At 38.3% G+C, this 18,226-nt stretch overlaps 1 protein-coding gene across 1 annotated transcript; it reads right to left on the reverse strand.

Moving 5' to 3' along the window:
* Nucleotides 1-16,493: 16,493 nt before the first annotated feature.
* On the reverse strand, nucleotides 16,494-17,987 carry LOC121530260. Its single transcript, XM_041819089.1, has 2 exons — nucleotides 16,965-17,987; nucleotides 16,494-16,538 (listed from the first exon to the last, which is right to left on the reverse strand). The coding sequence occupies exons 1-2, from the start codon at nucleotides 17,985-17,987 to the stop codon at nucleotides 16,494-16,496; spliced, it is 1,068 nt and encodes a 355-aa protein (XP_041675023.1).
* Between the last annotated feature and the right edge of the window lie 239 nt (nucleotides 17,988-18,226).

The raw sequence follows: 18,226 nt of genomic DNA on the forward strand, positions 1-18,226 counted from the left end.
ATTCCGGGCAGAGAAAGCGCGTGCACTCGTCATATTAACCATTCATTGAATGCGTTTATAGCGCGCTTTTGTGCGCCTCCTCTAAGCACAAACACATGTACAAGCACAAAGGACACTCACACACATACTGAGAAAGTAGGGGCGAGGAGATGAAAAAGAACTTTTGCATTCAAAGGAAAAGGTCCCTTGGCAGATTTACTGATTGATAGCTATTAATTTATTTGTTGAGTAGCGTTGCCCAATGAAATGCCAGCAAAATTACGGCATTGGGGTGTCTTTTAGGGGGGCCGGAACTTGCCACAAAATAGTCGAATTAATAAAGATTTAGATATTGTGAGCCTGAATTCATTGTTGCTGGCACCGTAACCCCCGCACACATACAAAGCACAGAATATGTTTCCATTGAATTCACTCACAATAGCTTAATGTGAAACAGCAGAGATCTGTTGTGGCGTATCATATGGAATAAACATAATTGATGTGTGGCACATACTGTGCGAGGAATATTTAATATTTCCTGTTCTTAATACAGTCCGATTGATTGCCTTATTACTGAAGGATGTACTCGAAATAATTGTTCTTCGAATAATACGTTTAAATGAACTGAACTGTTATGTAAAGTTCTTGAACTCCAATTATGGGAAGTGTGAGATATAGTCCTTACTGAATAACTCGTCTTGAATGTAGTTGTTAAGTTGATATATAATAAAAACAACAACAATATATATCAAGGACTTAAAAGGCCTGAGAAATTTCTATACAAACCCACAACCGACTAAAATGAATACCTAAATTTTATCATCCGTATATATACAGTTTTCAATCAACTGCTACATTAATCTTAAACTAAAACAACGCCTGTAGGTAAATATTACATAAAATTGCGTGAGCTTAAGAAATTGCAAATTAATACTGGCAACCAAAAGTGAACTAATCAAATTTATCACTTTAATCTGCATAGAGACACTCGCCTCGGTGACTTTCCATCAACAGTTTGATTATCCTTCGACTTCGGTTTAAAGCAACACCTTTTAAAGCCCCGCCAGGCCATAAGGATGATGAGGGCAAAAGTTGGCTAATTACAGCTTGGCATGTGGCTTATGACATTAAAATCTATGGATACACGCCAGCGTGTTTTTAGTGGGCGTGGCCAGAGAGCCCACTCACCCACTCGGGCCACAAAACCCGTTCGTTCGATGTTCGAAATGAAAAGTTAAAAGTTATTTCACGTGAAATTTAAAATCATATTCCGCCTGCCGGGCAGAAACAAACTTTTCTGCATAACGAAAATTTTCGCTGAGCATGAAAAATGAAAGGAAATTCATAAATTTCTCAACTGATCAGAGAAATCAATTTAAGGTGGGCGTAAATTTCCCCAAAAACAAAAAAGAGAAAGCCACAACCAGGAAGAAGAAAAAGAAGAACCATCGTGACTTACTGTGAGGCGTGTTTCCCACGCTATTTGGGTTTAGCCCCTCACCTTCAGGGCACCCTTATATATTCATCTATATGTATATATCTCCGATCCATATAACTGGATGGATGGGTGTGGGGCTTATGTGTATGTGTGCAGTCATAGATAATCAAATTTGGCACTAATTCACAGCAGACACGCAAAGCATAAATAAACTTGCCATAGTCTGTCTCCATCATCGCTTTTGTCGATTTTCCTATTCGTTTTTTTTTTTTTTCGAAGTTGTTTTCCTTTTTTTCCAACCGCAAAACCAAAATTGGCACCAAAAAATAGTTGCGACACTTTCCGAACGGCCTGACATTTGAATACTCTAGTCGCTAATAGCTGCAGGTATTTATTTAGTTTAAATCACATATGTGAGCAAGCAAATCAATATGATAAATCAGTTGGTTATTTTATCTAATTAAACGGCTTTGGGCTGTGATAAATGATAAATGGTATTTGAAATTCATAAAACCCAATCAGTTTTCTTGTTGAACTAAGCTCGGAATCCGATTAACAAGTTAATAAGTCATCATTAGAAATTTATAGAATTAAAGGATAGGTTTTAAATCTGTTTTTAAATATTGATGGATTAGAAAAGAAGTAAAAATCTTTTATTTCTCAGTGGAAACTTATATTTATAAATTAAACCATTTTTACTTTTATCCTTAACCTTAAAGAATAATCCAAAATAATGCCATTTCCGATGCCCCATTAAATTTGATAACATTATCCCGACCCTCCTTCTTTCAACATAATATTGCTCCCTTTTTTTTTCTTTCTTTTTTGTAACCACAATTTTCCACCCACATCTTGCACTGCCATGTCGAGCAACCTCTGTCATTTGCCCTCACTTCTGCATGCCGAAAATACAAATAAAGAAGTTGGCTATGAAAAACCAAAAAAAAAAACAAAATAAAGGAACAAAAACTGAAAATAGTAAAAAAACCCGGCGACAGCTAACTTCAACGGCACACCATCAACGAACCAAATTGAAAATGGGTGAACAAAGCCACGCAAATGTGACTACGAAGGGGACGAAATAAAAATTGGTGCCATGTCTATGGCTATGGCTCATTTAAAAGTGCATGCCAAAGTTGCCACATGCCTCGTTCGGGCCAACGTGGCGTATGAGTAACATACTCCAAATAGAGAACGGAAAACTGCAGAATTATGCGCAAAAGCCAAAAGCATAACAATAATTTGCTAGCAGCACAAAAAAAAACGAAGAAAACATAACTGCAATGTCCTCATATATACACATATATCCCGACGAACCCACTTTTTTCAACAACCCACCTTTGGGCCAGTCTGTCATTTTGGTTTATTGACTTTGGCGAATAGTTGTCGGCTCAGGTAATAACATCAATGCAGTTGCCATTTTTTTTAAAAAACACCCTACCACCACCACCCACTTAAGTGTCCACCCTTTGCCCGTATTTCAACCACAGAAATTTATAATCCTTTGCCAACTACGCTGCCCTGTCGATGGGCATTGCATTTTATTAGCAACTATTACACGTCCCTAAAGGAAAAACCATGGCGGAGTGGTGGAAAGTGGAAAAACCAGCGACAGGCCACAACGGACCACATAAAGCCAAGAATTATTATAATGTGATTATTATTATGATTATGCGATCGTTATCGTAAACAATTTTCAATGCTCCGCATGTGCTTCGACTACAAGTTTCCCTTTCCACTTCCTTCACCATTTCCGCCTGCTTATGGAAATCCGCTTTGGCTTTTGCGCTCTTTTTCCAGCGCTTTTCTTTCTTTCGGTTCGAAGGGTCCTCTCGTTTATGACAAAAACATGAAAATGTAACTATCGGCTAGCGAAATTATCACATACTAAGTCAGCTACTTAGAACATTTTGCTCTATGCAGCAGTTCATAAAGCAAAATGCAAAATGAGCAAAAGGAGAGTCATCATAATTTTGAGCAAGGATAACGGTGAAGGTATATATATAGACGTATATAGACGATGGTCATGGAGGAACAGAGTATGCAAATGCAAATTAGATGACAGCGAGACAAAGAAATGCGGTTGGATAAGACTGGAAAAGTTATCTATCCGGTTTGCAGAACATTTCGACTGTAATAGAAAGTTACGAAACGCAATTGAGGGGGGCAGAAGTTTTCAAAAAAAAAGAGTTTATTTAAGAGGAAAATATGGCAGTCATTGCTAAAACTATTCTTATTTCACTAAAACATAAAAGTGTCCAAAAAAATATACATCTTTCTTGAGTTGTGAAGATTCTTCCTTCAAAATCGAAGTTTTTATTCTGATTTATTAATACATTTAATTATTTTATGTTAATTCCAGCTGATTTTTTAAAATTCAATCAAAACTACACTTTCCGAGTGTTAAAATTACAAGCAAATATTTGTCCATTTTTCAAACAAATTTGTTTCGCATTACTTACGATTCAACACCTTCGTTAAACATTTCAGGAATTTTCTTTATGTTATTAGTAGGTAAATATATACATTTTGCAAATAATTTTAATTCCAAAATAACAACCAAAAATATAAATCATAAATTTGTCCCCGTGCTCACAATTCGAATTTGAGCAAAATTGATATTTTAGTTTTTGGCCTAATTAGTGGCCGGCAGTGACAGCTGAAATGAACTGCTAATTTAGGCTAATAACCTAATAAGCGAGTTATCAGCCACTAGATTCATTACCGTTCGCATTTAGTTGTAGTCAATAGTTGCGGAAATCATTATTCAAACTATTGCAAAGCCATTAAAACGGTCAAATGCCAAATAAAATAAATTATAAATATTGTTCAGTTGTTCAACTTCATTGCTTATTTAGATTGGCGGATTTTATTGCTCTGATTGGTTTGATTTTTCTATTTTTAAACTATTCTCTAATTTATTTTTGCATTTTAAAGTGATTGATAAATTATTGTTAACATTTAACCTTTTTGTGTTGGAATTCAATGTTAATTATTTAACAAAAAATTTTTCATATGTCCCTTAAAGCACCTTAACTAATCTTTTATGTAAGCAAATCTCATGGAATTTAGCATCTTACAAGGAGAATATGAAATAGCAGTGAAATTAGGCAAATTTAAATGATTTCTCTTAAACCACTTAGCCATAATTCAAGTTGCAATCTCCGAGTGCTTACTGGGTGGCAATGTAAAGCGATTATTTCGCCTTAACTTCAAGTTAACCAAGAGCATGGCACATATTTCAGCTTCACATGAGGCGTTATATTAGCCGAGACACATCGTGAGTAAAATGCGAGTAAAATAGGAGACAGAGAGAGCAAGAAACTGAAAGGGAACTAAAATCGAGACTCTACGAGTTGGAAGTACGGCTAAGCAGGCGGCAAGGCGAAAGGCATCCGGGGCAGCATCAACTAATCGCCTAATGGTCACTTTGCAGATAATTACCAAGGCTTATAGTTGCTTGTAGGATTAGGGGCGCGGCGAAAAGGAAAACCCAAGCTGAGGAACGGGAATGAACACGAGAATGTCCTGGCAGGACAACTCAAAATGCGGACAGTACAACTGAAGTCGGTCAGCCAGTGGCCAGTGGGCGTTTGAAAAGGCGGGATAAGCAGCTCTTGGCATTCGCATTCGCGGATGCAACAAGCAGCCCTTGGACACCAGCATACATCTCAAAGGGTCATAACTATAAATAGAAAAACGGAAGGAGTACACTTAGAGAATGAAGGTTAATCTTCTAATTTTAATACAACTTTTTAAGCTTGTCATGAAGAGAACCAACTTGTTTTGTCATCTTACTTCTGAAACCTAACTTATAACTCGAAAACACAAATAACTTACATTGAAAATTCAAAGAGTTATTACAACTTTCTTCCAGTATACTCATTTGTCCATGGATACAGGAATTTCTTGAAGAAAATCAGGAAAAGACGTAGATGGCAAGGAGCTGGACATAAAGCCCAGCCAGAAAGAATGTCCGAAATGAGTGTAAATGAGGAAGGAGGAGCCCTCGAATTGCTAAGGAAGTGTTTAGGCCTGCTCCTCCCATTTCATTTCATTCCTTTCCCCCATTCAATCCCTCTCCTCAGGGACATCTGCCAATCTGTACCGAACTAAACCCAATTAGGTCACATTAGGATTTGCGTGGTTTAATTAACTCAAATTGGTTGCACGGACTGCAAATGCCGACAACAGGGTTCCTTATCTTCGCCTTTGACCAAATCCATTCCCATTTCCATTTCCACGTCGCAAAAGGACATCACGGAAAATCGGGTTATCTTACGGTGTCTTGGTTACTGAGGGTTATGTAATATTGGCTAATCATTGGTTGTGTTATTTGGTCAAAGAAGGGCTTAATTCTTTGGCTAACATATCGAAAGGATACTCAAACTTTTGAAAGTAATATTTTTTTTACTAACTAAAATTTTTAAATTATATAATTTTAAATACTAAATATTTACCATAAAAACAAAAAGAAATATATATTTTTTCACCATTTATTAATTTTATTTTTTCTCTATTGCTTCTCTGTTGTTTTATCCCCGACATCAAAGAGAGACCAATTTCTTTAACCTTTCTCCGTCTTTAAATTATATATGCTTCAGCCATCGACTTTCGTTTACCGTTTTGGCCTATAATAAAAGAAGTTTTTCCTTTTTGCACGTGTGTAAAAGTCGGCTAGTGGGTGGCTGGCCGGGTTGGTGTTTGCTGTTTGGTGTTTGGTAGCAACGGCAGCAACAAAGGCACCACCGAAAAACTACTCGAGAAACAACTGGGCAAAGTGGACTTGAAAAAGTTCGAGCACTCGAGCGTCGTCAGCATGTGTAATAAAGGTTATTTATGTATATTTTATCGCTACCAACCGCCCACCTCCTCTTTCGACGTTGCACCTGAAAGCGAAAAGTAACCACCACCTAACCTCCACCCACCACGCACTCGAGAGCCTTGAGATTGGCTGGCCAACTTATTCGAGTGGTTTTAGCCAGAGCCAAGATTTATTTCGGCCATCTAGCTTGGCAATTAGACGAATGAAAAGTTGCTCATATAAATGCTAATTCCGTCACAAAAAAAAAGTAGAAAGGAAAGAGTAAAAGCCCGGTCGAAATTGCAATTGCAATTGCAGCTCATTACGAGAAAGAAGGGAAATAAATTAAAATTCAAAAGGTGACACGAGGCATTAAGCTCAAGGAGCCAAGCACCTTGTGCCAAAGTGTCGAAACGGAAGTAATAAGTGATAAAACGGAAACACAAAGACAAGGAGCAGGCACCGGATGCGCATGCAGTGCCAGAACTATTGCCAAAGCTAATCGTAAAAAAAATAGAGAGGGGAAGGGCAAAGGAAGGGCAGGGGAAAATGGATGGGGTGGCATGGTCGGAAAGTTTGAGGGCGAGTTGAAGAGGTGGCAAATTGACATGCAGCAATCGACCTTTATTAAAAAGTTTTTTTTTTCGCCAACCGCCAAAACCAAACGGAGAAAAAAGAAGAACGAGCGAGTGGCCCCCAAGACGCAATATATATGGGAAAACTTCCATTCACTTTTGCCACCCCCACCGTATACGCCCCCCGGAAAAAAACCCCATCTAAGGGTGACCCTCGGGGCTTCGCTGGCAAACCAATAGAAAAATGTTTGTTTGCGGCAGCATCGGGAGCAGCAGTTGGCGCTCGTTGTCCTTCTTACAAAAAAAAAAAGCCAGGAACCCTGGAAGCCGGAGAACCCAGGACCCCAAGCGATGACAAAAGCTTATTGACAGATTATTCAACTGTTGGCACATATTGCCGCCATAGTTTGGCACCATCGGGCACAACAACAAGGCCAACAAATCAACCGGCAACATCCAACAAATCGACAAGCGTTTCAAGCAAATAATTAAAAAAGTTGCCATTATTAAAACTGAGCGAGAGCATCAGGAACCCTCTGGAAAAAGTACCATGTGGAAAAGGGCAAGGGTCTCCATATGGCTTGCAGAGGGTGGAAAACGAGATTTTCTTTAAGAAATCTTATAAAGCTGGAAAAATAGTTTGCTGCTTTTAGCTGTTATGATCAGAAAATGGCTTAAGTTATAAAAATAAGGATTATATGAAATATTTTTATTAACTTAAAGGTTCAACAAGGCAATTTAACATTTTTTTTTAAATTATATTCATTCAATCTTAAGGTATCCCACATTCGACTACCCCTCCTCAAGCAGTTAAAAATTCTGAAAAGAATTTTATTGCTATTTTTGTGTAGCAATTCGTTTTGGTGCTATAATCGGTCAAATTCAGTGGTCTCAGACATCAGCTGTCTTCTGTTCAGCTGGCCCCAGGGAAAGTGTCTGTTTATTGAACCTTGTCTTAGCCACATTTCAGGTCCCAGTAGCCATCCTTAAGCCCACATTCCACATCCATTCCACCGACAAGCACCACATTCACTTGAGGGCGCTGCATTCAACTGCTTTATTGCTTCTCAGAGCTAAAGTTTATTCTATAAAACACAATATATATCTGCACATATAAGCGAACTCAGTTTTATATGAAATATATTTGATGTTCACTGGGAATGGTCCTTCACGAAATGCTCTTAGTTTATATTTACTATTTGTTTAGGTTTATTTATATACTAAGAAAGCTATGAAGTTCAGAGGAAATATGGGAATATAATATAATAAAGGTTTTCAATAGCATATTTAAGGATTTATACTTTAATATTTAAATACATTAATTAACATTCTAAAGGGTATTCCGACATCAATAATCTGCAGTTGCCTTCAAATTTCGCCAATCGTTGTGGTATCTTATTTGTGTACTATATGTGGGTGTACTATACGTTGTCGATTGTTTTGGCATATTGTGAAATATTGGTTGAGGCAACGTTGATGCAGCTGCTGGCCGTGAGTGCTTCATCTTTCCGACCACTTGGCGTATACTTAATATGCAACTGCAAGTGCAACTGCAACTCAAATACACAGACGTACAGACGTACAGACACAATCAAAGAGCAAACAGAAGAGTCTTAATGTAAGCTTACAGAAGGCTCCTACTATTTCCATTTCCACTCTCGGCAGTCGCTTTGCAATTGGGTTGATTCATGAGCCAAATCTAATAAGCATTAGGCAGGAGTATATTTCCCTCCTACTTCTCTTTATCTCCATGATGTTACTGTTTTTTTTTTCATTCCCATGCATTTCCATGGACCACAAAAGCCCAATGAGCAAATGCACAAAACCAAAAACCAATGGACGCCAACAACAGGGGAAAATACGAAGCGAAAAACCAAAAATGAATGAAGGAAATTCAAACAGTTTTCCGAGAGTTTGCCAAAAACCGTTTTCTTCTGACCAGCACACACAGACACCAACACACACACACACTTACTCATAGAAAAAATGAAGAAAATTCGTAGGGTAGTGAGGTGAAGTGAAGAGAACGAAGCGAAACGAGTGAACCAGTGAAAAACAAATCAAGTTGAAGTTTTCTCATTTCCATAACTAATGCAAAAATCCAATTTCTTATGCAAACATAAAATTTTCCACTCGCAATGGGCTGGTCGAATGAGAGGTTAGAAGGTGGCGGTGGCGGTGGCGTGGGGTTTTGTGTGGGCCATGCATGCATACTATAAAATTCAGGTCAAGCAAACCATAAAATCATTCATCATTTTCGTGTAAGTGTTGGGCTACACGTACAAACAAAACACACACTCAAGCTTAGAATCCTTGCCAGCTCCAAGTGTGTGTGTGTTTGTATGAGAGTGGGTGGCTTTAAAAAAAACGGCCTACGTTCGCATTTCCACAATAAAAATCAAGAAGCGAAAATGCCCCCCAAAAAAGACCCAACCCACATGCACGATACACAAATATAAAACAAAATAAAAATAATAATAATAATGAAGGAACACCGAGACAGTGAAAGCGAGACAGGTGACAAGGGGACTAGATACACTCACACACCCATACGTTTGCAAGGCACTGAAAGAAATTTTAAAGTCTTCATTTAAATGAATGAAAATAAAGCAAAAACTAAATGTATTTTTTAAACTAATAACAATAAACCATTTTCTGATAATCAAAAAACAATTTTAAACAGTTCTTAAAACAAGATCAGAAGAGTCTTCATTTATTTTTTCAACTGTTAAAAAGCAGACAACAGGGAGGCAAGGGATAAGTGTCAAAAGAATTTGGCAATGCCTCCATGGTATGCCCATTTTTTATGCATCGTGAAATGTTGTTGTTGTTGTTGTTGTTGTGGTGGTATGTGGGTGTGCGGGTGAGTTTGTTTTAATGGTAAATAGGCTATACCCCTGGCCTTTAAATTCCTCCAACCCCTACGGATTTTTCCCCGTTGTCGTTGTCTCTGCCTGCGTAGGCAATTTGAGCTTTGCTGACTCGACCGCCAAGGAAATTTTCTCATCTCTGTCCCTCTCATTTCATTTTTTATTTCCCAAAAAACCGAACCCACACACTTATTTATAAGAATTTATTGTTGTCTACCTCAAGGCGCAGATAAAATAGAAGAGAGCAAAAAACGCAGAGCATAATAAAAGTTCAATTTAAATTCGTTTGGAATCTTTTTTTGTACATTTTTGCTATCTTAATTGCCGTCGATATTGCCCACAAATCAAATAAATTATACTCCCACTGAGAAATCGTTTGCTATACAAGTAAATTGAAAATGGCCTCTTTTTGGACAATTTATATAAATCTTTTGCAAGTCCCCAAGAGAGATTTGGTAAGCTGGCAGGATCTGAATTTTGTTGAATGTTTTTAATTAATTAAATTTGTAAGCTAAAATGTTAAAAATATTTAAATATTTCAAATATTGTCTAGATGTACCTATTCTTTATTTCAGGAGTTCAACTAATATTAAGTTTTATAATTTTTTTATTTATTTTTAATTTTTCTAATTTTCCTAATGCATTATCTATATATCTATATGAAATGAAAAAAATTTCTGTGTACATCAAATTAGAAAATTCCTGCCACTCACTCATCGATAACAAATTCTTTACTCTTGAAAACAAAAAGCTCCAACTAATTACGAAATGAAAGTCAAATAATTCGATCAATGGCAAAATTGCAGCCAAGCAACCAACTTGTGTGCCACCTCCCCCAAGAAAACCACCCAATCGCCCTAAACTCTTATTGGCTTCCATCGTAATTGTGTAACACAATGAACCAATTTAGGTTGGAGTTTTCTATATCTTTTTACAAAAGCAAAAAAAAAAAAAAAACAAACACGCCAAAAAGTTAATAACTTAATTTTTTAGCATCAACACTAGAGAAAGTTGTCCGATGATGTGATATATATATTTTTTTTTCACCCCCCAGCTCCGCCTCTAATTTGGTCGATTGCACCACCCACAGTTTTTCCTTTCAGGAAGACTCTATGGCAATTAATTTATTTTATTTTGGTATGGAGCTGCTGATGCCCATGCTAATCAAGGGCAAAAATGTCGTAGAATAATTTATTATAGTTTTGCTAACCGCTAACCACCGAACAAGACAACACACAACAATGTCCTGTGTGCCCCAATGCCCGCCCCCCAAAAAATATACACCCACCCATTTTGTGTGTAGGGGCAAAAATTAATTGAATTTTTGTACCACAAATTCTTGAACATTTTCTCGGGCCGGCATTTTCTGTTTAATTGCTGCCATCAGCGTGGCGGTTAAATTTTAGAACCAAGAAGGAGGACGAATAGTCTGGCAAACCCAAGGCCTTTTCTCGGTTATTGTCCTTGCAGCTCACTCGAAAGACCCCCGCCCACCACATCTCATATTTAAAACGCATTTTTGCTATCAGTCCACCACCCAGCCACCCGACCTCTTATCCTTATCATAGTTGCGGTTTCTGCTCGACGGGAGGTCGGCATCTTCTTGTAGGGGATGAGAGGTTGTGGAGCTGTGTAAGAGCAGCCTTGACTACTCGCCTTGCGGTTAGTGCCGCTGGCAATCAAAGCAATTGCTTCTGCTTAGGCCCCCTTTTTCTCTAATAAAATAATTGAATTGCGGCCATGTGGTAATATCTCCCCACTTCAAAGCCAATGAGCCAAATGCAATTAACCAACAGGATCGAATAGAATGTATCAACTGAGTCGCTTCAAACTCAATTTATAGAGGCAGCTAGTCAAAAGGAATTTTTATTCAATATTCATAAGGAAAATGGTAAAAGGCATTCAAGATTTCCTTTATTATATTGTGAAAAACTCTTCAAGTCCTTTTAATTTTATAAATTACCCCTATTGATGGATACTAATTAGTTAATAATAAAGATATTGATTAAAATTGAATGGATATAGGTATTTATACCAAGGTCTACGGTTAAGCAAAACAATGGAGTCAAAATCAAAGGAATCAGTTCTACTAATTAATAATTACTGAACAATCCAGCACAGTCTCAAAACATCTACCTTCTTCCCTTCTCTTCCTGCCAAAATACCTGCAATTACCTCCAACCACCATTGCCTGACTAACTACGGAGGCAATCTTCTGAGCTCCCTTTTGAGAACTACAAATTGGTATAAGGAGTATTCCAGCGGCAGCGGCACAAAGAAATCCGGGTAGGTCTTTGGCTGCAACAAAGTGTTTGCTGTCGTCGTAGTAGTAGTCGCTGATGCTCCACTTTACGCATATGCAAAATATTTAAGTGCAGCCGGCAAAGAGCAAAGCAAAGCCTCAAAACACACTCGACAGGAATCCAGCAAGGCCCAACCTCCAAGCCCCAAACCGCAATTTCACCTTTTAGCCACCCGAAACACCTACTCCATCCCACACACATCGTTTTCGCCCCATTTTCCAGGCTCACATCAAACCATCTGAGGCAGCCCCAATTGCAACCACGCACTCAAAAATGTTAACCGTCTTATTTTTGCAACGTTGGTGATGGCGACGTTTCCTTCCCAAAAGAAAAAAACACCACCTCCTCCTCTACTTCTTCCAAGAACACCACCCAATCCCCTCCCGCCTGCTGCACTGCGTCTGCAACACACATTTCGAGTGCTGCACAAACATTTGCACAGTGAAACGAAGCGATGATGAACTGGTAGGTGTGGGGTGGAAAAGCGGCGCCTAAATGTATGCAGCATATAATTATTGATGGAGTGCGAGAGTGTTGGAGCAGGCCTGAAAATGATGAGTATACTTACAGGCAATAGGGTTGGAGAGGGGATCGGGGAGGTGGTTGTGTGTGTGTGTGTGGACTCCCTGCTAGTTAATGTTGTTAGCAGGTGCTCGAGACATTTGCATATGTTTGTGGTTCATTGCAAGTGCGAATCCATTAACATCAAGTGAAGCATTAGATAGAGTGCACTCAGAAAAGCGGCAAGAGCATCAACATCAAAGTTACAGTAATTTTGAATAAGTTATAAGATTTGAAAAACAAATTTGGTACTTTGAAGATGAACGTTAATCTTTAATGATTTAAGATCCTTCGAACTAAAATTTATACAAAATTACTAAGCAAATTCTCAGAGTGTAAACTATTCTTTGCTGCTGATAGGAGAAATCATGGCAGGGTTTTTGGGGGGAAGACTAAGATGGAGAGCTTTTGAGTGTAGGGAGAGATTCTTAAGTACTCCAGTGCCTGGTTATAATTTTCTCATTAGTCAGCCTAAGAATTTCTATATACCGCAGAGGCAATAAATCCAAGGAATCCCAAAAAAGCAGGAGCGAAAAAATTCCAAAGAAATTCTACAGACAGCAACGGAAATTGAGGGAGTGCAGAAAATATACAGAAAGAGAGAGTGGTGGGAATGTAGAGCTGAAAAGGGAAAAAAAAAGTCAATATAAGGAAATTAATTTCCAAAGTCCAGACCAAGGACCAGAGCTGAAATCGGTAATGTGGTGGTTGGGGGTTAAGGGAAAGACAATCTTGAGGATTGGAGACCAACACATAAAATTCAATTAACCCGCAAATACACACAGAGAAAAGGCGGGTTGGAGTGTTGAAGGGAGTGCAGCCCCTATCCCCTAACACTTGTCAGCTCACTTGAAGGAGTTACTTGGACTTGGTCTTCGACTCCACACACACACACAAACATTCTAACACCCCATACTAACACATATACACATAAAAGCAATTGAAAGAACATGCGAAAAACAATAAAAAGAAATTAAGGTAAAGTAGCCAGCGAAGGGAGGGGCAAAGAGGGCGGAAAAGGGAATCATTGAATCATTTAATTAGCGTTTAGATTGCACACACCACATACACACGCAAACACACACATATACACTCATCCAGCTTATTGAATATGTAAGCTTGTGAGGGTGACAGAGGGGCCAGAACCATTTTCAATTAGTTTGCCAACCAATTTATGCGGCTACTACAAGAAACGAGCCAAAATAATGAAGGAAAGAGGATAACATGGCAATGAGTCTACTTACATATACATATGTGTGTGTGTGTGTGTGTGTATCAGTATCTGTGAGATGGTGAAATACAGTCAGTGCCTTCGTCACATTTTCGGTTAAAGAAAAAGAGCATACCAGACCAAACCAAACCAAAAAAGGAACGGACCAGAACACAAGAGGCCAAGCCAGGACATTCTCCAGGCAGACTGTAAAGGATGAAAACCACAGAAACCGCTACCAACAACAAATAGGCCCAAAGGACTTCACTGAGAAAAGATGTGGAAATCCCTTATTTCGAATTCTGCCTTATCTAAGCTCCTATCTTTTGCGAATCTTGAAGTACCATAAGCTAGTTTGAGGATTTTTAGCATGGAAAATGTCTACTAAATCTACACTTTTTTATACTTTTTAAACCTCAGATTATTGTAACTTTTCTTGAAAATTAACGAATAAGAGATAGATGCAATAATTGAACTTTAAATACAAATTTTATTATAAAAGATTTTGCAATCCCATAAAGAGATGCAAATTTTTCTTAAAGTGCTTATCTGACCCACTAGAGCCGTGGAAGTGAAGCCTCCGCTTCGAATCCGCTCGCAGCCAAAACCACAACAAGCCAAATAAAATGTGTTCTCCTTTCTTTGGCTCGTCTCTTTTTGTACATATAAAAAAATGTACATTATATATATTTTCTTTTTGTTCTCCAGCCAGGCAGACCAATAATGGGGCCTGATAAAGAGAGAGAGAGAGAGAGAGAGAAAGAGGAGTGATAGGGGAATTCAGAGACAAACACAAAGTAGCCGCGGGCAATTCACAAAAGAGTAAAAATTATTGATTTATTTGCAATGGTTTCATTATCCACCCACAGCTGGACCTCCTGCGAGATCATTTCTATAATAAAAAACACAACGACAGAGGCAGGAACCGCAACGAACAGAAACCAGACATCCTTTAACAATTATTATTCAATATTTACAGACAGATATGAACCATTGATTATCAAGATTAATGGGGGAGAAAATTTAAGTTTAATTTGTCGGAAAATTCGGAAAAATTCTCTAGATTTGGATCTTTGAAATGGGAAAAAGTCAAAGGAGTAGCTCGAAACTTTAAACCAATCAATTATACTTATATAAAAGAAGTGCACATGGAAAGATGTATTAAAGTCAATTTAAGTGATTTAATAAATGAGTTTAAGCCACTTCATTATGGGCTACAGCTTTTGCCTTTTATTTAAAAGGAAAGAATTATTAATTAATTCTGCCACTGAAAATGTAGAACGAAGTTATGCAAATCCTATCCTTTAAGAGGAATAAAAGCAAATTCCCGATAATTATTTACCAGTATTCAAAAAAAAAGTATAAAAAGTAATTTGTATACAAAAGTAAAGCTTCATGTACAATAGATATGGCTATGTAAAATGCAAAGGCAGAGGTATACAAAAAGCCAATCATATGCAACGGCTACATAATAAATAATGTCAACACTTACGCTCCGGAGTCCCTGGATGTTGATGGGTGGCAAATCATATATACACAGTATTATATATGCATTGCCCGGTCAATTGAAATGGAATTGGATTCTGTCAAGGCATATCGATAGTGCTCCGGAATAAATCGCCGTGGAATAAGGACGAAGGGATGCGATGGGCTGGGCTGGCTGGCTTATGGTTGGATGGGTAAACTCACAGTCCGATTCATCGTTGTCATCGCAGTTGAATGACACAAATTTTTATTGCCTTTTCAACGTTCGATGGACGACCGGCGAGAGCATATTAATACGGATACCTCAACCAATCTGAAGTTTTACCAGTACGTCAGGTCAAAGCACTCACTGTTAGGGATGGCAAAATGTGGTTGATATTGAAACAGAAGGAATCTTTGGGTAATATTTACCTTTATTTTACCTTTTACTAAAAATGTTATTTAATTCAAGGTTTACTTTGTTAACTATATATCGAATGTTTTCTATTATAAAAAATTTAAGGATACTTTGATATCTCCATATCCTATCCAATATTTCCATCTTATAAACATATCCAGTGACCATACTTTCCCGATTTTTACATGTATGTCTATCTAACTATAGAGTGCGTGTGCAGCAGACCAAACCGCAGACAATAATGCACAATAATTATATAATAGAGCTATTACCTGAACACAAAATTGCCTTCGTCAAGGCAGCAAAGCCACAATTTTTTCCTTTTCCCCTTTTTTCTCTGCCTTTTTCAAAAATTTACTTGATGGGTTTTCGATGCGAATTATGGTCTGGAGATGCGGTAGGCCCAAATGCAACCCCTCTAAGCTGAAAAAAAAAAAGCGTAGAGGAGACTTTGGGCCAAAAACTGTCACAGCAAATATTTTTCGACATCCCATCCGAAATGTGCCGGAATCAGTCAGACGTAGCTTAAGAGCTTCATCCCCAGCCACGCCCACACACACTTTCTCATATGATGGAGGCCTGGCTGTCGGTGAAAAAAAGGACTTCGGGGCAGGACCCAGACCAAATGAAGGCAAAAGACCGCACTAAAGCTATTTTAACAAGGAAAGGGACTGGAAACAACAGCGGCGGCGGTGGCGGACTTCGAGAGCCAAAGAAAAGGGGAAAAACTCCATTTACGCTTGCTTAGTTCCTTTTAGTATAAAGTTTAAGCTTAATCCAGCATAAAATCAACTGGTAAATTTTTTATGTGCCCCCTCCTGTCCGTCCTGCCCGTCGATGTCCCCTATCAAAAAGATTAAAGAGTTAAATGTTATACTCGTTGCGACAGGCTGCGAATTGAGCCCAAAACTATATACTGGGCATGGAATATGATTATAGGGGTTCATTCATGCAATCTCTTCGCCACTCGGCCTGTTTTTCAGTTTTTTTTTTTATCACTCTCCCTCTATGCCACATAAGCCTGTTATGATGGAAAGGACATGTGATCTAATCAATTGGCTTACAATGAATTTGTCGATTGGGCCAAGCCCCAGTTTACAAAACTAAGCTAGGAGGCACTGCGAGAAATCGGGAATACAAAATAATTTTGTTCTTCTACAACGTTCGTTTGCTTGTGGTTTATTTAAAAATTTGACTTAGAAATTTAAGACATATGAAAACAACGATATTGTTGAGTTCAATCAAAATTGAATTTAACTTTCCAAAAACAATATTTAAGCTTTAGGCAATTCGCACGGATTAATTCTTCACTTTCTGCATCAATATAGGCAGTGATTCTTACATTGGTGCACAATTCTGAGACGATACTTTCCCCGTCTTCGCATGGATCTACAGGACATTGACCAGTCACTGTCCATTTGAACGTTTCCAGGCCAGTGTTTTGTGTTTCCATCAACTCGAAGATATTGCACAATGGCTTGTCCGGTATTACGTATGGAAGGACGAATGTGCATTTTTTCAGATCAAAGAATTCAATAAATGGTTCGCAGGTGTGCCGCGGGCACATTTCTGATAATGCACTAATTACCCAACCCGCGGTAGAATCGTCTTCGCACACTATTAAAAGGTGCTTGCCAAATTTTGCAAAAGACGTGCATATACTAAAACTAAGATCTGGTATGACACAGTGTTCGAAAAGTTTCGAGAAATGGGTCATAATTGCGTCTAAATCCACATCATCGCAACTATTCGAGTTAGTAATGACCAAACCGAAACGACGATCCTCCGGCATTGTCCTGGCATATGGTGGACGGTCATCTTGTTTTCCACAATTGTTCTTCCGACAGCAATCCTTAGTCTTATTCCTGCACATATTATTAGAATCTTTATTAGAATCTTCATCAAGATCTTCATCAGAGTCTTCATCAGAACAGCAAGCAGCAGGCTCGCTCTTGCATCCAACCATTTTTAGAAACTTTGATTCAAATATTTTCAAATCGTGTTTGCTCATCTGCTTCGGTAGTGCATCGTAGATCATTGCGGGTGCCTCATTGGCAATTACTCCCTGAACCTCTGAAACATCCTGGTAGCCAACAGATTCTAAAATAGAATTTGAACTTCTTGATACTGCAGAAGTATGAGAAACAGATATTGGCAGCCGTTCAACAGGTATTAGCTGCAGTGGTTCAGTGCCTCTTGCGTTTGTAGAGAACTGTAGAAAAGACACAAACGATCCTTTTTCGAATAGAGAGAACGCAACGCTATTGATGTCAGTTGTCGAAGGATCTTCCTTTGTCTTGAGACGCAACAAGCTGCACATTATTTGATCATCCTCCAGTGATCTGTCAAAGCTTTGTAAGTCCATGCGGGTTAAAGACAGTCCCATAATAACTTCTATCTTCTGTTTTAACTCTAAAACGGTTGCAGTAGGGGACAAAATAAAATCTTGAGTCTTCCTGGCCCCGCCTTTCTTTGGCCCACGTCTAATGGTTACAGTCATCATAACCATTTTGAATTGTGTAAAATAAAAAACTTTTGAAACTTTTCGAAAATTTTTACCAAACAAGTTTTCTTTTGTGAAAAATAATATTTAGATGTGAACGT

The sequence above is a fragment of the Drosophila eugracilis genome, unplaced genomic scaffold (assembly GCF_018153835.1).
Source record: "Drosophila eugracilis isolate 14026-0451.02 unplaced genomic scaffold, ASM1815383v1 contig_445, whole genome shotgun sequence".
NCBI lineage: Eukaryota > Metazoa > Arthropoda > Insecta > Diptera > Drosophilidae > Drosophila > Drosophila eugracilis.

Excerpts from the sequence above, each read along its gene's own strand:
- LOC121530260 (XM_041819089.1), bottom strand. The coding sequence starts at position 17,987 with ATGGACTTACAAAGCTTTGACAGATCACTGGAGGATGATCAAATAATG. Across the intron at positions 16,539-16,964 it reads TCTCAGAATTGTGCACCAAT|TATATAGTTTTGGGCTCAAT; the intron begins GTAAGAATCACT and ends TTCCATGCCCAG.